This window comes from Atta cephalotes (assembly GCF_000143395.1).
Source record: "Atta cephalotes unplaced genomic scaffold scaffold00034, whole genome shotgun sequence".
Taxonomy (NCBI): domain Eukaryota; kingdom Metazoa; phylum Arthropoda; class Insecta; order Hymenoptera; family Formicidae; genus Atta; species Atta cephalotes.
Window position 1 is genome coordinate 2749836 of NW_012130098.1, and position 21254 is coordinate 2771089.

The following is a 21254-nucleotide window of genomic DNA, read 5'->3' on the forward strand; positions in this document are numbered from 1 at the left end:
CTTCTTTCTTCTTCTCTCTCTCTCTCTCTCTCTCTCTCTATATATATATATATATATATATATTTCAGAGTTTCCCTATACTCTCATAAAAGCTTTACAAAGGATCCTTTCTTGTGAAGATTTATTGTAATCTAAATAATATTTTATGAAGTCAGGGATATATATCTTGACTTACAACTTTTCCCGAGTTTGCTTCGTGGATTATTTACACATGGATGTTCCCCCATGAGATGTTCTCTCCACTTATTTTGATTCACTAAAGCCGAACAAAGGGGACAACGTTCATATCCCTCTATAGGTTCTAAAACAAAAATCAATATTTAAATTTCTGCTTTATTTAACCCTTACAGAAGCATACTTGTTCTATTCGGATTTTTATTAACATTTATAACAAATTAAAGCTTAGAGTACTTATTTAAATTTACAACCTTTTAACTATATTACATTCTAGTCTATTACATTCTAATTGATTTGAAAAATGCGTTTCTTTTCGTATCAATTTGTTTATTTAAAGCATATTGCTTGATTAATTAAAATATCACTAGAAATTAGTTTAAATTTTCAAAAGTATAAATTATATAATGTATATATATTAATATATATATTAATAAAATAATAAAACAGTTAAATATTAAGAAAACATTAAAAAGATTAAGAGGAAGAAAGTCGAATATGTCTTCTATCCCTATAAGGATTAATCCCTTATTAACATATCGTATCGAAATAGTAAAGTAATACTTGTGCATTTTTTGTCTTGTCTATGAACCTCGAACGCATTTTCATGCACCGCTTGTTTACACGTATCGCATTTTACGTAATTGCTTCTCATGTCGCATTCATCTGTAAAAAAAAAATTAAATCTAATACATAATATTTTCAATAGATGCAAGAATTATAAATTTTTATCATGCTTTCTTAGTGCATTTGTTATGAAATATTTTTGAACAAATATTAAATTCTCATTCTCACTTACTCAATAAATGCAAGTTCAAATAAGAAATTTCTACGACTTGCTTACACGCTTCGCATTTCGTTAACATGGGACAAGTTCTCCAATAATGTATGTTCAAACCTTCTTCGGAATACACTTGACCCTTGGACAGACAAAATATGCACATTCTGCAAAATATGCGTAAATAAAATAAACAGAATAATTCTCTGTATCCTTTGGAACTGATGAATTCAATTCGCATTGTGTGTACGTACTTATCTCCCTTATGGTCGACACTGTTTTCGGACGGAGATGTGATACTCGTTGAACTTCCGGTACTCACCACTGGGCTGGATCTTGAAGGTGATTTGGTTAAATTAGTTACATTATTTTCCGTAGATCTAGTTCGCGTAGGCGTCGTCGTTGCTTTATGGGTGGATTCGGCTTCCTTCTTCCTCTGCAATTATTCATGCACATAAATATGAAATCTTCATTTAACATATTATGCGTACCTGAAGATCGATCAAGTCGAATTCATGGAAGAGCTGGCGATACAGCAGATTCCGTCGTGTTATATCGTCATCAGGAGGTAATTGCTTTCGTACCAATCTGGGATTGACTTTGTACACCAACACGAGAATTCTCTCGGAGACCTTTCGTACTGCCTCAGCCGGGTGATGCAGACCGGAAGAACCTAATTCGGATAACGTCCGACAAGTCAACCCGCTACAACAGTTACAATACCTTATCAGAGTAATTGCGTTTTAATAATACAAGGTCGAGCTTGAGGAAGGACCCCTGCGGATCGATTAGAGATTAGCATAGATGAGAGTCAGAAAGACTGCATTTCGATGGCAGAGGTCCAATATTCCTCAAAAACATCTAATAAACATTTCTCATGCAAACTTGTATGTCCTGAGGATATCGTTCAGAATCACCTTTGTTTCTCCGTGGAAATGCCGTGGCTCAATATCAATTGCTCCACCATCTCCAGCCTGCTCAACGCGAGCCTTTGATGTGTGCTGCTGTTGACTGGTCTGGTTAGATGTACCGGTATTATGTGCAACTCCCGCACGCATTTGCAGTCTGCCATGCTGAGAATTGTGTGTACTGCCATATTGTGTATCCTCGGGGTAGTGTCGCCAGACTTTGTCAGAAGTTCTGGTAGCAAACGTTCAACACTTCTAGCAATCTCAGTTGAAGACACTCTAAATAAATTGTTTAATAAGACATCAATTAAACTAAATACTGAACCCTTCATATAAAAATATAGGAGCAGTATTTAGATATATCTAGTTGATGTGAAAGGTTTACCTGTCCGCGGCGAATTCAGCGAAGAAGATTCGGATAAGCTGCGCAGCCAAACTATATACGCTGAAAACTTTGTCTCTGAGAGCTCTATGCAACAACAGAATCGCCGCTCTGGCTGTTTTATTCGGAGAATGTTTTGAAACTGCTGAATCGAATGTCTTCAATTCCTCTTTCAGTTGCATCAATCCCTCTTCCTTGTCAGTGAATTGCTTCGAGTAGAACTTTTCCACCTGTATGTATTTATTGTTATCATTTATCCTATATTCGAGCATTGTAGGGAATTAGCTTTGTTGTTACCATTTCCATCCCGAAGACTGAAATAGGTAACGCGGCTTGTTTCTTCTCCCTGTCGTTAAGTTTCGAGGTAACTTTTGTCTCTGCGCTGTCCAGGTGACACTCTCTCGTAAATTCGTTCGTATGCGAACTAAACATGAATATCGACGAAAGTTTATAACGCTATTTTGATGCAATTACGATGTTTCAACATTATACTGTCTTACTGTCTTAGAGCGGGAATAGTCCTTTCCTCATAGGCTTCGTAACTCGATCGAAGGGCTGGACCCGCTGATTTAGTTTTCCGCCTAAGGGATCCTTTGTTGCAGTTCTGCTTATCAAGGACACCATTTGCAGGACTGTCGGTTAACTCTGACAAGTACGAAAATTTAACGTTATATAAACATTTAAAAATTCAAAAAATCTAAATCAGGCCAAGAAAATAGAACTATGTTATAATATATTTTTCAGATTATACCGGGACTGTTAGTTTTCTGACGCAATGGTGATACGGGCGGTTGATGGGCGGGACCAGTTGGTGAAACGGCACCATCGCGATTAGGTGGAATGACTAATCTTGGAGGAGATGTCATGTCGGGCAACGCCACTGTGTTCGAATTGTCGGCCGATGTCGACTCTTTGTCCTCCGCGGTCGACAGATTGTTCTTTTCCACAGGCTGCATCATTTTTTAATCGGTTTAATAATTATTATTATTGCAGCTGGGCTGCAATAATTTTGCTAGTCGCTATAGAAATTCTAAATTTAATATTAGCCAATTTAATACTAAAAGATAGTGATTAATTATCCAGAGAGTCCGCAGAAATAAGTTTTGAACAGAATATATTATTAATTTCTAATGACAGAAAGACAACAAATTACACAGTCTATATCAGCAGAGTGGCAAGATATAATAAAATATAAGCAGAATATAGCCATAGTTGATATCAGTTTGCTAATATTTCTGATCAAATGCTAATCTGATCAAATGTCTGCCGACATTTTACTTACTGGGTACTTACTTTAATGTTGAAAGTATTGCTCAATATTTAATAATTAATCACTACCTTCCAATATTAAATTTCTGTAAGAGAGCAAAGAAGTTTCAAAGAAATTATTTCAAACACTACTCACTCCATGGACTTCGAGTAGATTGTATATTTCCAATGATTGATAAACCTGTTGTCTGTACTGCTGAGCCTGAGCCTTTTTAGCCTTAGCCTTATCATAATCTTCCAAAGCTATGGCGTATTTTTTCTCCAACTCGTACTTGCCCAGACGCTCGCCCGCTTTTCTCAGATTCTCCATAGCCACTTTCAATTTCGAAGCGTACTCGAATCTCTCCTCTTCCACTGCTAGCAACTTCTTCACTTCCATTTGCCTTATAATTTTGGCCACTTCCCGATCGACGTACATTTCGAACGCCAGATCATCGTAAGGCGAAATGTAATGCGGATTGTACGGAGCATCTCCCTGTCCAGTTAATTCCTGACCATAAGGCTCGCCAAGTATATTTATAGCTATAAGGCCAACCTGATAAAAAATAATTTTTATAGCTATTTATCTAAAAAATACAATAGATTTATCTATATAGTAATTTAATTATACATCTTATACATAATATATCTTAAATTTATCTTATTTTGTTAAACTTATTTTATTCAAATTTGTTGACTTATATATTTATTTTAATTTTTGTTAATAATTTTATTAATAATTTATACAACCAGCTATTGAATAACTTACGTACCTGATAGTATGTGTTGTGCGCGTTACTGTGCGGTTTGTGTAATCTGAGTTTCAGCGATAGCGCTTCTGTTTCCGGAAGAGCCACGCTTTTCAGTTCTCTGCTTTTATAAAGGGTCGACGCGTTGTCGGACAGCGTAATGTAGCCCAGGTAACTGAAGTCCGTCGAAATGGATGTATTTTCTTCCTTCGACGTCCAGATCTCCAACTTTTCAGCTACAATTAAATTAATTGTACACTGAGAAAAAGGTTCTGATTCTGATTGATTAGATCAATACAATAAATCAATACAAAGGCCCAATAAGAATGACAATCAACAGAGTTTCAAATGATAATAATCAGCAATGTGTAATTTCACCAAAATATCGTTCTTACTAACTCTTTTTATTAGTTATTATTATAAAACATTTTTCTTTTTAGTACAGTAGTTTAAGTCTTCTCGGAAATTATATTGATCCACTGGAAGATATATATTTTAAATTTATAACGAAAATATGATTCTCTAGCCGTCCGTTATAATTTCATTTCCGGCGGTGCAGCCGAAAAATGAAGAAGAGGAGACGATGTAGCCCCGAGAAATCATGATAAGCTCGTTAATTCGATTTCCATTGTCGGTAAATTGTTTTTTAGCCGAAACGTCGTTTTAACGGACAATGATGTATTAATTGTATTGAAAGAAAACTTATTTTTTTCATTAAAAAAGAAACGATCTATCATTGTTATTTTATTTATAACACATTATTTACTAAATAATGCTTGATTAAAATTTTTTAGAATCAGTTTTTTTATATCTTATGCAATTTAGGAGTAAATTGATAAATATTTTTGAAAAAAGAAATAAAATTTTTAACTTTTTTAATAAATATATAATTCAATACAATTTAAAGTATAATTCAAAATATATATGAATTTCAATAACTTTTAATTTTATCTCTACAGAGATATCAGTTTTTAAAAAGTCATTGATGTTACGTTAATAATTAATTATCCATATACATTATCAATTATCATATAAAAGAATTTTTAAAAGGATAAATTCAATTATAATATTATATATTCAATTATAATATATAATATTTTATTATTAATATTTTAAATTCGAACTTACGTATAAGGTACTGATGAGCCAGAACCTGTATTCTTGTAAGCTTTGTGGGCCCATGAAGACGTAGAATCAGTTCCTGAGGATACGTGCAATTTCTTGCACTCTGCCAACCTCTTACTGTTGGCCCGTGAACATTAAGCTCTAACGACGAGTGCCTATCCTCCTCGCCTTGAACATATAATTCAGAGTCTGAATAAATCTTAAGACATAAGTTCTTCTATTACGAATTAAGATAGTACTAAAATTATCCTAGAGCACTTTTTCCACTCTGGTTTAATGATTAAATAAATTATATATACATTATTCGATGCATTAAATAATAATGAAAATTAATATTAATTATTCTCTAATTAAAATACATCAAAATTGCTCTAGCATAATTTGATTACCTTTCTTGATAATATAAGAGTTAAATCATAAAGTTAACTGGGATTAATATAATGAAATAATATAATAATACTTCAAATCTAGACTTGCGAGTTTTCCATCAATCGAAAATGTCGAACGAGCATGAGGAAGTTCTTACTATATGTTACTTAATTATTGACGTACATAGTTACATGTGGTGCTATTATTACTCAAATGTATATGTAAATATTTCATAAATTTAATACTTATTGTTAGATATTTTCTTGAATATTTTTTTTGTATATTTTCATTCATGTTTGTTATTTTTTAGGATTTCGCGTGCACTTCCGCGAAGAGGATTAATATTCGATGCCACTGTTTAAAATTTTCAAAAGTTAAATCAACTCTTCAGATTTTCAAACTAGGTTTCTAGACAGAATTAATTCAAGAGTCAGAATTACAAGTCTTTTGAAATGACGCAATGTCGTCACGCAATACCGCAGTTTCGCATACAATTTATGATTCACATATTTCACAGAATGAGAGTGTACGTTGTTCCGTGTCACCCCGCGCTTACAGAACATTATCGATGCATTTTTAAAATAATTCCGTGACTTGCAGCACAGATTCGCGTCGATCGCGGACACGTGCCAAATAATTGTTGAGGGAACCACAGGCGTGTCTCACGGCAGAAATCAATGCATCCGAATATACATATATGCAATGATAAAAGCATTAAGATAAGGCAGTCTTGGCGAGATCCTGGCGATCGCGACGAAATAATTAAAATGCCAAGAGCCATGCGGATCTACTAAGCCGCAAGGGAGTTGAATTTGAAGTCATACAACGAGAAGAAATTTTTGTGGATAACAAATTGAAAATTTTCTACGAATAAAAAATTTCTTTTTTGCATTTTCTATTTTTTATTTATAAAATATTTCTAGATATATATTATAGTTAAATTACAATTACGCTAAAGGCAATTTCAACTTAAAAACTAATTAGAATCTGATCTTATATTATAATCACAATTTTGGTTATCTCAATTAGTATTATAATGATAGACTCAGAAAATTTTGATTTGTCCATTTTCGATCAGAATTTCTATTAAGGCAACCTCTTTTACAATACATACAAAATATTCATTTATGTGAATCATTTTTTAAAATATTTCAATAGAATATTTTAAAAATATTTTGTAAGTACTTGTAAAACAGTTTAAAATGTTGCCTTAAATATTTCACAAAAATATTATGGAGATACCGTACAAATATTGTAAAAAAATATTTCAAAATTTTTTTTCTGATTCCCTTTTTATGATTTCCTGGATATATTAATATTTTAGAAATATTTAATAAAATGTTTCTGAAATATATATTTTATACTGTATAATTAATTCTTATGAGAACGATCACAAATCACTATCTTTTTTTTAGATAGAATCTAGAATGCCAAAATATAAATCGAATCATTTAACAGAATATCCACTTAATTCTGCTATTTAAATGCAAAATTTAGATCTTTGTAATATCCAATTCTTTCTCAATCATCGCTCGAGGTTAGTTCGCGTTTTATTTTGCAATTGTAGATCTGGTCACTCTTACTCGTAGCATAGACGACGTTGAATCCGACTTTCCTGGGCATGTTGCGGGGGTGCTGATCGTTGGGAAATGGCAACCAATAGAACGAACAGCGTGATAAACGACTGAAATGTTGTACCACGAAGCGCACGGGACGAACGAACGGAAAGGAACGGAGGGATACGTCAAAATCTAAAAGGCACAGCCATCTGCAAGCTCGATAAAGGGGGAGCTTGCAAGTTTCACCCCGGCGCGCAGGCCACCCCACTTGCGCATCCGGCCGCGGCGAAGCTTGCGACAGAACTGGCTTCGCGCTGGAAGGCTGGAACCGCCGTCTCCGTCTCCAATAATAGGTTGAGATTTTCCTGCGAAAAGGCATGCGTATATTCGTGAATTCGCAAACACGACGCAGATATCGCAATGACCGCGATGTTGCTATGAAATTGATAGAGATTTTCGCGAATGTTGAACATTCTCGAAAAGAAGGGGTGAATTACAGAAATTTAATATGAATATTTATTTCCTTCAAGTCGTGAAAGATAAAAAAGATTCTTCTCGTAACAATTAAATAGCTTTCCGTGTTCTCCTTTCTATTCTTGTTTATTTATTTTAATTCTCGCGAGAAGCAATGCGGAATTCAACACACAAATTATCTCTTTTCCACGGCCATCCATAAAAATATATTTCTCATGTAAAATTGTTAAATGAAATTTATATGTAATCTTTTCCAGTTCTGTTCTTGATATTTTAATCACTATCTTTATTTTATTGATATTTTTATTTTGCGTTTTAAATTTTTTGAACATCCGAGTTTATTTTGAAAAAATTATTCAACACAGAAATAAATTTCTTCTGTGTGTTTTTATTTGAACACACATTTATTAAAGTTTACTCTTTTTATTTAGTAAAACTAGAATTTTTTTTCGGCAAAACTTGGCATAAATTAAACGAGAAAGTTATGTAATACTTGAGAATCCCTGAAATATTATATTCGTGGAGCATGTAATGTTTGTTTACTATATATAAATACCAATATTCTACTGATGTAGTCTACTCATGTCTCGCATTCTACTCGAGTCCGTTCGAGTCGAAATATAGACTGTAATTTCGTAATGGATCAATAAATGGAGGCTGCGTGACGTCAGAGGGTGCGGCGAGGGTGGACGAGCCCACGAGAAGCGTCTTATACGCATGCTCCTCTTCATCGTTCACGGCCACGTGTATAGGCACGTGTTATTTTAGAATAACTTTGATTATTTTCGTGAAAACGTTCTAAAAGCGTTATAAAAGAAAATATCGCATAAAGATATTCGTGTAACGGAATTAAATACCTGATATATTGCAATCTGTATCAATGTTTTGGTGATGCCATTTAATGGTGTTTAAGACGAGAATGATATTTCGTGTTTGAATTGGAAAATTAACGTATAAAATATATAAAAAATGATATTTTAATAATTTATTTAAAATATTTATAACCTTTTATATTATATAATCTTTTAATATACATTCACATATTAATTCCTTACTTTAAAGAAGAGTAATTAGTTAGAATTCCTCTCCCCCCTCATCTCAAATCTTTTTTGTCCGATTCTTTCGTTTTGAATAAAAATATCTCGAATAAGTATATTTTTATTAAGATTTGAGGTGGAGGAAGGGGGGAGGGAATGTATTCCAAATAATTACCTAAAGGAATAATAAAAAATTAAATTTTTCAAGAAAAACTATTTTTTCAACAGAATATTAATGACTAAATAATATCGATAAAAGGAATGTACTCTTAGAAACATGATCAAATGTTATGTTTGTTACTTTTGTTTTCACAATCTTTAAAAAATCTTTTTAAGTTGATTGTACAATTTTGATATTCTTCTAATATATATATATATATATATATATATATATATATATAAGGAATAATTATTTTGAGTTGTAATACTTTTGATGTGTATTTGTTAAAAAAAATTTCTTGTTGACATTTCTGATGTTTATTTGTATTATCAAAAACATAATTTTGATAATACAAATTATGTGACACTTTGTGTTTTGTATATTGGATTTTTAATGTTAATTAAATTAAGGAAATTTGAAAAAGATGTAGATGAATCAACAATATAAGAATTATAGTATCTTTTCCTTGTAGACATTTCCAATTACGTAGTAGCAAAAAGATACAAAAGGCCTTTTGCAAATTGAAAAATCTCTGAACCACTCAATTTAGATTGACCATAGACCCTATCGACGAATGTAATTGGCACTTCTCCTATTGTATAATTGAATTGTCTAGCTCTGATTATCATTTCCATTTGGAATACATATCCTTTAGATACACAGGATTGTATGAGCTTTTCCAATACATCCTTTTTATAAAGCCTAAAATTGTAAAATCACATATTAAAGAACACATTGGAGACTATATTATGAATATTTTGTAAGAACACATAGAACTAAGTCTACAAAGTCTACAAAGAAATTCATTACCTAAAACTACCCGTCAAGTCACTTGCGCCAGGTCTCAATAGAATCTGTGTTAAAAAATTTGCACTTCTACTGACTAACTTCCTTTTGAAATCCCAGCCGTAAACACCACCGCCTTGTGCATATCTTGTACCACTAACTACGTCCAGGTTCAAATATCGTTGTAATTCAGCCATTTTTGGAATAAATTTGGGCTGAAATTTAAAGAATGTGAATAGAAACGCTTATCATTATTACTTCTCCATTTATTCATTAATGTGATACTTACATGATGAGATAAATCAGCGTCCATGATAACAATAAAGTTTCCAGTTGCATATTTAATTCCATGCATGTAAGCAGTTCCTAATCCCAGTTTTTTCTCTCTCGGTTTTAAGATTATTTTATCGTCGCCATAGACATGTTGCAATTGCTTAGCCATATTCAGAGTTCCATCTGGAGAACCATCGTCTATCACAATAATTTCATAGGCAAGCTCACTGTAACATTGTAAATTACAACAAAACTCTTTAATTGTACAGCTTAAGTTTATTGATTTTTATTTTATTTTAATTATACATAAATTTTGATCAATTCTAGGTTATGTCTAGTTACCTCTCCTCCATATATTTCACAATGAGCCATATTATTATCGGCAAATTTTCCACTTCATTATAAGTGGGAAGTAAAATCGAATACTTGTCATTCTTGCACAATTCCTTTATATTTTTCTTCACCTCTTCTTTATTTACCATTTTGATGCAGCTGTTTACAACAGTTTACAAGAGAGCTGGACGTGCCAGAAAACAAACTCCAAACTTCAAATACTTCAACTCGACAATTGGTAAGACTGTCAGAAATGTCAAAAACAGATGTGTAGACACGCACGATCATAGCGACACCGCTGATATTTAAAACCGCGATTTTCAAATCAATAAACTGTAGCAGAGTATTATATTTTATATAATTCTACAAGGTATTTTATGAAAAGAGACAGGTAGAAAGAAAAAAAGAATTATTTAAAATTATAATGTTAAAATTAGAAGAGCGATCATACATGTGAATCAGTTAAGAATGTTTTTAAATAATTTTCATTAATTGATTATGTTGAAATCGAAATATGTTCATTTAATAATTTTTTCTAAAAATATTATTGAATAAATGCAACATAAATAGAACTTATTGCCGTAAAATATAAAATATTTATGCACAGCAAAATTCATCCCATCTTTTATCGGAAAAAGTAATGAAAAGTAATGAATTGAATGAATATAATTATACAAGCAAAATATAATATAATTGAGATTATGGAGAGAACATAAAGAGAATTTTCCAGAAATTAACATAAATATTTACTTAAACATACATTACATATCTAAAAAAACATTTTATTTGTAAAGTGTAGCGTTATACATGATTATGTAATATTATTTTTAATATAAATTGTTCCTTCTCGTACTTCATTTTGATATATTCTACTTATTCTATTATTATATTATATATATTTATTTTATATAATTACATACTATTTCTCTACTAAAATATTATAAAATTATCTGTGTGAGAGAAACTCTTTATTTGTAGCATTTTATCGGAGTTATCAAATTTGTAAACAGATAATATCGAATTAATAAAAGATGTAATGATAAAAGCGTTTCTTATACTTCGTACTAATTGGGCACTTTGTAAATTTTGTTATAATTTCTCGCTGTTATATTGATCAAATTTATCGCATTTCCCTATTGATCATATATTTGTCTATTTCTTGTAATAGCTCTATGATCACCGATATCAGTTATCGCCGCAATAATCCTACGAACATTCTGCAAATATCCGTGAAGATACTCTCACATGTATACATGTTCGTGTATGCATTCGCACACAAATATACATATTTCATATATTTTGGTCCATTGGCCGTTTCCGCCGTGTGCGACAAAGGTCGGCTAACCAGTAGTGCCGGTCGATTAAATTTTGGCACCCTGGACAAAATATTGGGCGAATGCAAACATAATTCTCACAATTTAATTACCTCATCGAGGTAAACTTCATTTAAAATATACGATCAATAAGTATACATCACATTGTGAGTGCAAACGTAAAATTAGTAAAATAACTAAAATATCAATTTTTTTTCATTGCATATTAATTTTATCGAAAAATATAAAAATTCCAATGTATAAAATGTATCCGTTCTTGACCTTTATAAATATTATATATTTAATTTTATAGATTACATATCCATTGTGTAAATGTTTGAATTTACCTGCTTGACGATATAAATGCGAATTATACAAGTTTTCTGAAACATTATAAATTTTTATATCTTTTTGACAAAAATTGAAAGTTATATATACGATTTGACATTTTAAATATCAATTTCCATATCTTTTCATACATATATATATATTTATTGGTTTGAAGGTTGTTCCAAGGGGTTAAACCTTCTGGACGGCACTGTCGGTAATGCACCCCTCATCCCGCAGAGCAGCGTGAGTGTTCACGCCGACGACCCCCACCACCGATCCTCACTCCACCGCTGCCGACCTCGAGATAGCCGAGGAACAGCCGCCGTTCCGAAGCAAACGACGCCGCACTCTACGATCAGTCGTTCGTAGAATCGGAGTGCTCGTTCATCCGTTCTCATCTGATCCGGTCGACGTGCATTTTGTGTCCCTGCGAATTCACATACGACAGCGTCGGTACGTGAAATCGAGATCACGATCTTTTCATCCTCCCGAGGAGACGACGGTCCTCGACGAGGAGAAATCTGCGAAAACAAGGATCGGAGCAGATTTTGCAAAATCGCTAGTGAATGGTTGAGTGTATGGGTGTATATGCGTGTGAGTGCGTGCATGCCTGTGTCTGTGTGCGTGTGTGTGTGGTGGAACATATTGGTAGTGATCGTGCGGTGTGTGCGTGCCAATTTGTGGGCGATTTAAAATGCACCACCCTCTCTGCGCCAACGGAAGCTGAGAATTCGACAAGACGCGATCATTGATGGTCGCCGATGGTCGCCCGGACTTCAAGGAATTAAACGATCAGCTAGGAATTAATTTTTACGACAATCGATTACGAGAAGAACGAACAGCAGCTAAGATCTAGGGCAACGATTCCGTTTGCGTCTTTGTGCTAATCGTTCTCTCAAACTTGAAAGGCCCAGGAAAGGCTAGCACGGTGTATCTCTGCGTGGATCTTTTTTTGTCGATTACTCCGTTTCTCATATGGTTCTCATATGATATTTCGTTCTTTTTTGCACTTTCGACTTCTTGTCACGCCGAGATTCTCTCAACTTTTCCTCTTAACGCGTCCGCGATTTTTTTTTTCGCTCAGGAAAGATCAGCCGTTCAGCAGTGTGAACAAGTTTATGTTCTCATCTCTTTTCACGATCGAGAGATATTGTCCCCGGCGAGTATAAACTGTGTCTTCGTCGCTTCTGGATCTTCAGTCATCCGCGTAAAAATATTTTCCCGCGTCTCGTTGCATACAAGCCGAGTTACATGATGTAACGCTGACGTAAAATGCGGGCATATGTCTCGATATGATCGACTTCCGCGAGAGACTCATCGTCCGATGTCGGATTAGAAAATAATTTCGGTAGGTCCGTTGCGGGAGAGGAGTTGACGTGAGGAGAGATGGTGAGGATTTAGCGGGGGTCCACGGATACCATCGCTACCATCGCGGCCGTCTGGCTAGCCCTGAGCTCCGAATAGTCCGGATGGCAGCATGGCGCGCATCCGCGCGACGCGCGTTGCGAGGGGTAGATTGAACCGCTCCGCACCCTGCGATCAATAAACTCGCCAAGAGGGAGCAGCCCCGTGACGAGCCGTTCAACTCCGCCACATTTTGCCTCCCTCCTCTCCTCTCCTCTTCATCCCCTCTCGCGCGATTACTTCTTCCCCGCCTTCGCCCTCCCCCCGTTCACGACTCACCCGCTGTTCTTCAACCGTAACCCTTGCTATCAGCGATTCAGCACGTGCACCTCCACTCCGTTCCGCAACGAGATAGCGGTATAGCGCTTTCGCGTTCTGCGGATTATCGCGGACGAACGGATGCCAAAGAGACTCCATGCTTTTCAGAATTTTTCTCGCTACCTTAATCGCCTATTCTGGCTGTTGTTGTTAGAAGAATAGGGGTTGTAGAAAATATTTTTCAGAATATTTATCAAGCGAAACGGCATTCTTTTAACATTTACGAACAATTACGTACGGTGTTGATGACAATCGATGATTTCTTGTGATCGAAATATAAATTTAGTTCTGATCATCAAATTCTGTAAATGTTTTGCTACTAAGAATTAAATTGTTAGGATCTTTTTTGCGTTTATATGTTGCGTTTTAATATTAATTTTATAATTTTGATTCTAAGTGTATATATTCATTTATTGTAAATATAAATACAGCGTATAATCGAATGATAATATAATAAATAAAATAATTTAGAATATTAGAAATGTATAAATCTGAAAATTCTTTTATTTAAAATAATAATGCAAAACAACGTTGCAAAATGTTAACAGAAAAGTAACTAAAAAGTAGCGATTTCTTTTTAACTGTAACTATTATATATAGTTACTTTTATGGAGTACTTTTTCCACTCTGCTATTTTTGTTAGAAAATAGCTGTTTCATTTCAACTTCTCCAATGGTTATTCTATACATGAAATTTGCAAATTTATAATAATTATTTACAAATTAAAATTTCTCACAGAACTGTTACGTAAAAACAACTACATTTAATGTAACAATTTTATTTCCATGCTAGCGTGTGCCGGACGTATCAGTATTTTCAATCTTAATTTTATTGTAAATCCTTTAATAATCACTTAATCAGAACTGATTAATCTATCAGATATGTTTATTATTATGACCGACTAATCAGGGTTCAAGGCAACAAGATGTCAATCTTGTTGCCTAATCTAATCTAGTTTTACTAGCAGAGAACGATTAATTTCATTCACCTATTACGCAAATTGTTTAATGCATGTTAAATTGCCACAAACACACATTGAAAGTGATTGTGCTTTCAACAGTTACTGATCAATTGGCCTTGAACTAATAATAAGTAAGAGTTTTTTCGTGTTTATCTATCTTAACTTATGATGAAATAGTTAAATGTGTGTCTCAAAATAAATATTCTTATTTCGATTATTATTGAAATATTATTGTGGCAGACCATCGGCGATGATCTTACTAAGTGTGTGTATTCTGTATATCGTTCATTCAGTGTATTTTATGTGAAATCAGGTGAAAATCAGTGCACTCGGAAGAGTCACAATAAGGATGTGGCGAGATCCTCCAGGCGGAGGGTATAAGATACCCATCCACGTCGTCGCTATGTTACTGCTAGCTGTTATCCTGACATTGACAACGGGTGAGTCAACTTCATACGAAAAGATCTCATTCACTTCGCGTTTCTCAGCATGACTCGACGATAATTATGGAGAAACATTGATGCATGAGGGTCAGGCAATGTACGTGAAAAATCGAAGAAAAGTTTACGTATGTAAGAAGGACAAGTCACGACTTTTGTACGTTAAACAGAAGCTCTAAGATGCTTGCTGAAAGAGAGTAAAATCGCTCCGTGTGAATCGCCTTTGACGTAAATATAATAATAATAATAATAATAAATGCAGATTTTAAATCAATAACGATAATGATTGGACATCAAAACGATATTTTTAATATAATTTCTAATACGCATTATAGAAATAAGAATTACATTCAAAAATTAATTAGAAACTTGAAAACAAATTGAATTTTCATCAAAAGCTAAAATTTTAATTTATTTTAAAGCTGCACGGTTTCAAAGAATTTTGTTACAGCAAATTGTATATTGCAATGTGATTCCTGATGTTTTTACAACTATTTGTAAAACCTCTTCCATAAATTATGAAACTGATATACATTTCAATACATTATTGTGATTTTATAAAATATACATCTTAGCTTATCAAATTGTGAAGTTCTTCAGATGACATTCTGTTCTTTATAATACACGTGCTTCAAATATGATACTTGAGACTTGACGGACGCTAAATATCCTTGGACATTTTCACCAATTCATCAGTATATTGAGACAAAATTAACATAAATCTTAATTAACATAAATTTTTAATTAATTTCTAGCAAGAATAAAATTAAAGAAATTGATTGTCTCATTTATATTGTATAATTACAATATACAAATTTAAATCTGATATGACAAAATATAAAAGCATAAGATATTTCTATAAATAGAAATTGTTATTCTATAATTGTTATATAGGATTTTTTAATATAATATAAAGACTGACACAACTGAAAGATTAATATCGCATTTCATTAATAATTTAAAGTTGCCGCGCGATTTTCAAATATCTAATCATTAAAATCAAACGATTTTAGTCCTATTTGTTGTGATTTGTTATAACGGTCCATGCCGCTGCTTCTTTTTTGACATAATTTCGTGCTAGCGTTTTGAATTGAACAGACGGTTAGTTGGGATCGTGAAAGGTTCCGAGGTATAAATTCGAGCGGATCTCGAAGTGCAGCTGTCGGAGAAGAAATTAAGATGAAGGGGACGAAGAGATCGGGAGGGAAAGGAACAGCTGCTGTTCCCAGAATGCTCACATCATACTTCAAGAAGAATTGCACTCACCACCAGGTGAATCTGCTTATTATGTATGCGAAATCTGCGTTACTGTTCATTTATTGATGAAAAGTGAGCATAAAATTGGAGTATTCACGATACTTCTAATTGAGCTTGAAGTTTCGAATAATTGAAAAGAGATCATACGGATTTCATTGATAGTTATAATGAAGTTCATAATAACTCAGTTTTATTGAAAATTTGTGAAATCGGACGTATATGAGACAGTCTAGATTTCAATTCAATTGTGAGGCAAATAATAATTATAAATAAATTTATCGATATTATAAATGTCAAATACGTAAAATGACAGAAATTATACATGTAATCCTAATTTTACATATTTTATTGAATGTAAATCGCATTGAAAATAATATTGAAGTTTGTACTATCCGCACTTGAATTTGAGGAAGTGAAACTTAAGAAAACATTTATTGTTATAACATATTTTGTTATCTCACAGGAAGTAACAGAAACAGACATACTTATAGAAGTATACGACCTGAAAGAACAAGAGGTTTAAGAATTTCTTCAGACTTCCTCCACCTACGCATAAAAGTTGTATGTCCACCCTCGCGCACCAATGTGCGTTAATCAAATATAATTCTAATAACAATTTTAAAGATTTTGATTGTTAATTCTAGGATTTTCTGAGAAACAACTAAAGAATATTGCAGGATTAATGAGGCTAATATATATATAAAATTAAATTATTCTATATTATCTCTTTAAAATAATTATTCCTTTAAATTATTATTAAATTTAAATTTAAGTTTAAGTTAAATTAAAATTTAAATGAAAGTTCAATTATTCTTTTATTTAGTTGTATCATTTAGTAAATGATAAATAAACAATTAAAAAAACTGTTATCTTGAAAAAAACATGACTTTTTGCAAAATGTAACAGTTTTAAAATGAAAATATTGCCAGCATAAGCATTTATTAAATTTTAATTCTTGATTAATGAAAACTCGAAACAAAAATTTTATCGAAAGACTATACTTAGTCGGTTCGTTTTTTCGACACCTTCGCCGACTTATGGTTTCGACCGATTTGACATTTCTCTTTATTATGCATGTCACAGAATTTTACGCTTACATACCCACCCATACACACAAACGTGCGAGCAGATGAATACACATGTGAGTCACACGTGTGGCGATACGTGTGCGCGTGTGTGCACGCTGGAAATATATTCGATGCAGCATGTCCGGACGTTTCGAAGCTATCGCTATATATAGATTACAGAGCGGTTCTCGACCGGGAAGAATCTTGTCTTCCATCGATGCGTAAGAGTTTAATCTCGGAAAAAAAGTTTTACATACCACTTCTGCGATCGATATCTCCTCGTGCAACCAGCAACATACCGCATCCGCCACGTTGTGTTGTACAACCGCAACAGTATTCTCTACCCTGTGCCATTGTTGCACCGTGCACGTGCACGTGCCGCACAGAACGTATAAATAATGTAACCCTTGGACGTAAATGCACAATCACCATTGAAATTGCCGTACGCACATAGTTAATCATTGTAATACCCTTACGTTGGTATAATCCTTTTAACTCTTTCCTGACGCCATTGTCAACATGTAAAGATTTAAGAAAAGGAAAAAGAGATATGGGAAAAGAAGAAAGAGGGTAACGATGAAGCTAAAAGGAGAGAAACATCGAAAGAATAATTTTGAAATATCTAAAAATTTAACTAGATACAGATCTGAGTAATTTTGTTGAATCATCAAAATAATTATATCCTTATATTCTATTTTCGATTTTTATTTTTGTCAAGATTATAATGAACAATGCTGCAAAAAATTTTGACATTTTTAGCAACAAGTTTGAAACTCCCACAAGTATCTTGATGGTCCAACAAAATTATTTCCAAATCTGTATCTAGTTAAGTTTTTGAATACTTTAGGAAAATCATTTCTTCGTGAAAATAAGAAAAGAAATGTAAGTTGTAATCCATCGTATTCACAAAAAAAGTAAAAAGTTGATATTTCTTGTTATCTGCTTCAATTGAATGCAACTTACTTGAGAAATTTTGCTATCGTCGGCACGCGAGTGGGGAAAGCTAGAGGAGGGCAAGAATAGGCGACATAAAATTGTAGTTATGTGAGCCGACGTTCGCCTAGCAGAAGGCGCGTATCCACGACAAAAATTCGGAACACCTGTCCTTTATACCTATATATGTATCCTGCCTGCCTGCTTGCTCCAACGGCGCACGCTTCACCAACCGGTTCTTCGTAACTTGATTTTATACTGTGCCGGGTTTATACGCTCTCGCTTCGCTGCGATCCCTGTCGCGGTGAATCAGTAGTAGGTGGTTACGTGCGCGAAAATTGCAGTACGATATACTCCTATAATAAACTTTCGATACCTTTTTTATGCACTTGGCGTATATTTCTTCTTTTTTAAAGAGGTTTTTTTTTTAGGGATATTATATTATACGAAATAAACCATCTAGGTAAGAAAAGCGCTAACTGTATCAATATTTTATATCTATTACGTCTTTCTCTATAACATTAATAATGATATACATGATGAATAACATTAAAGATAAAAGAGAAAATATTTTTTAAAGTATAATATAATAAATTCACTTTTTATTTACAAAATTTATTTATAAATTATTCTTAACGAAACATAAATTGTTCTTTTGAAAATGTTAAATTCTTATATTTTTCATTTTTTATTTGATTCTTGCTTGAATAAAATTGTTCACGATATAACATTACTAGATAATGATTTGGCGCTATAGATTATAAAAAATGAATTTAATCATTATTTGTGAAAAATCTTTTAATTATGTGATAACTGCTTATAGATACACATTGGCTGCGTCCAGCAGAGAAAACTAATCAGTTAGCACTTAGTGAATCTTTCATACGATTGGTTTCCTATATTTAACGAAGAACTAAAGGTAAGAACCAATCACATTAAAAAAAAATCACTAAGCGCTAACTGATTAATTTTCTCTGCTGAACGCAGTTATTGTATCGAGAAATAATTGCACGGAAACTGTTTGTGATTCTTTTGTTTCTTATGAAATGGAACGTGCAATTCATGAATTTGTAATAAATTTACAGTCAATGGCACTTAAGTTGCCATCAATGGCTATAACTTGTCGCTACCAATGGTACCGACATAGTCGAAGAGCGCAGCTTGCCACGACGGAAAAGGAATCACGCATTGTCGTCTCCCTTATGGTCACATGACGTTGATCGCATATTATTCAATAACAGACTTGACAACCTGTTGTTTGCTGCAATTGGCAACGCGCCAATTGAATGTGGGTGTCGCATATCCTAGTTGAAACGAATGATAAGCGAAACCCGAAGACACGAGACAAAACGTCTCGTGACACTTTAAATTAATTGGCTTCGTGCTAATGTTCCCACAAGCTATTAAGCGTCCCTTACATTTCGTTCTGTCCAACGAAACATTTCTTTTTCGTAATAAAAACTCCGTTGCAGTCTTTGTATTACATTAGCTCTATTATCCTTACAAAGAAATTACTTTAATCTTTACAAAGAAGTCGTGACTTGTCGCTTACAATTGCAAAAAATAATTCCTGAAAAATTAGTTATGCGTCTTGAAAAGATATATTTTAACCTTTAATAAACATGATAGTTTTTGGCAACTTTGTATACGACTAGGATCTATCGTCCTGAATTAATTTTCATCACTTTTTACGAGTACATAAAAATTATTGTATAAATTTTTACATATACTTTGATCATCTTTAGAAAATATGTTATATATTTATAAAAAATTGTATATAAATGTTTATAATTATAAGCAAAATGAGAAAAATGCACTTTTTCATATAAAAATGTAAAATGTTGAAATAAAAATGTTTAAAGAAAAAATATGTTTTAATATCTTAAAATTATCTTTTCAATCTACTAAAAAGAAAAACAATTTAAGTATCGGTTATCCAAAAAATTTAGCTGTTCAGTGACTAAAAAATGACTTTTACAGTGCTTAAATGATTAAATTAATCGTTTATTGTATTTATATCTTAAATAATGTATTTTATCGTTGATATTATATTACAAAAAGTTACAACCAATTAGAAAAAAACATTTTTGAATTTTTATTTAAGTATTTTTTAATTCATATTTATTATATTTTTTAAATATTAAATATTCAAATACGCAAATTGATTTATTTTCAATTCTTTTAAATAGTTTATAGAATTTTTACAATATAAATGAGAATTAAATAGGAATAAAAAAATATTCTGGTTGGTTCTGGTTGGAGGATATATAGAAGGGAGCTGATAACGCACAATATTTGTTGGAATACCAAAACTTTTTTTAGACAAAAAATCAAATCATTTTGCTCTCTCTAATATTTCAAGGAAAAAATGCTGAGAACACGAACGATCATGTAAAGAATCGAAATTGTACATTTTCGAAATAAGTTAAATAATATAAACGCTTGTATGATTACGAAAACTTTTGCATTCTGCTTGCAGTTATCTCTGCCGAAGATGCATCTATGGGACCGGTGTTTGTAAAGGAACCTCCGAATCGGATTGATTTCTCAAATGGAACTGGAGCCGTCGTTGAATGTCAGGCAAGAGGAAACCCACAACCAGATATCATCTGGGTCCGTTCCGATGGAAATACTGCTGTAGGAGATGTTCCTGGATTGAGACAGGTATTGTGTCAAATTTTAATTTCTTTTTGCAATTAAAATGTCACAATTAAATAAGTATTAAAACCAATGTTGAAAGAAATTGATTTTTTTAGAGGTTTTATGAAATTGTTTTAAAATAAATGCGCGCGCTTATAGCATTTGTTTTTATATTCTATTAATGTTAGCAAAATGAATGTTCTTAATTAAAAAATATAGAGAAAAGTTGCCAACAT

The 21254-nt window shown here is 32.8% G+C and overlaps 3 protein-coding genes across 3 annotated transcripts in view; 1 reads left to right on the top strand and 2 right to left on the bottom strand.

The window, feature by feature from the left end:
- Nucleotides 1-75: 75 nt before the first annotated feature.
- Nucleotides 76-7356, bottom strand: LOC105621585 (centrosomal protein of 104 kDa). Its single transcript, XM_012203054.1, has 15 exons — nt 7317-7356; nt 5368-5532; nt 4264-4475; nt 3648-4046; nt 2994-3192; nt 2743-2887; nt 2540-2666; nt 2246-2472; nt 1870-2139; nt 1444-1657; nt 1207-1388; nt 974-1119; nt 739-840; nt 176-301; nt 76-131 (listed from the first exon to the last, which is right to left on the bottom strand). Exons 1-15 carry the CDS (start codon nt 7354-7356, stop codon nt 76-78), a joined length of 2610 nt encoding a protein of 869 aa, XP_012058444.1.
- A 2089-nt stretch (nt 7357-9445) lies between these two features.
- On the bottom strand, nt 9446-10504 carry LOC105621542 (probable dolichol-phosphate mannosyltransferase). The gene is made up of 4 exons (XM_012203014.1): nt 10365-10504; nt 10039-10249; nt 9774-9964; nt 9446-9665 (listed from the first exon to the last, which is right to left on the bottom strand). The coding sequence occupies exons 1-4, from the start codon at nt 10502-10504 to the stop codon at nt 9446-9448; spliced, it is 762 nt and encodes a 253-aa protein (XP_012058404.1).
- A 4526-nt stretch (nt 10505-15030) lies between these two features.
- The window catches only part of LOC105621543 (Down syndrome cell adhesion molecule-like protein Dscam2), a 71978-nt gene continuing 65754 nt past the window's right edge, over nt 15031-21254 (top strand). Inside the window, exons 1-2 of the mRNA XM_012203016.1 lie at nt 15031-15121; nt 20858-21042. Coding sequence (XP_012058406.1) covers nt 15031-15121; nt 20858-21042 — 276 coding nt within the window. The remainder of the gene's footprint in view (nt 15122-20857; nt 21043-21254) is intronic.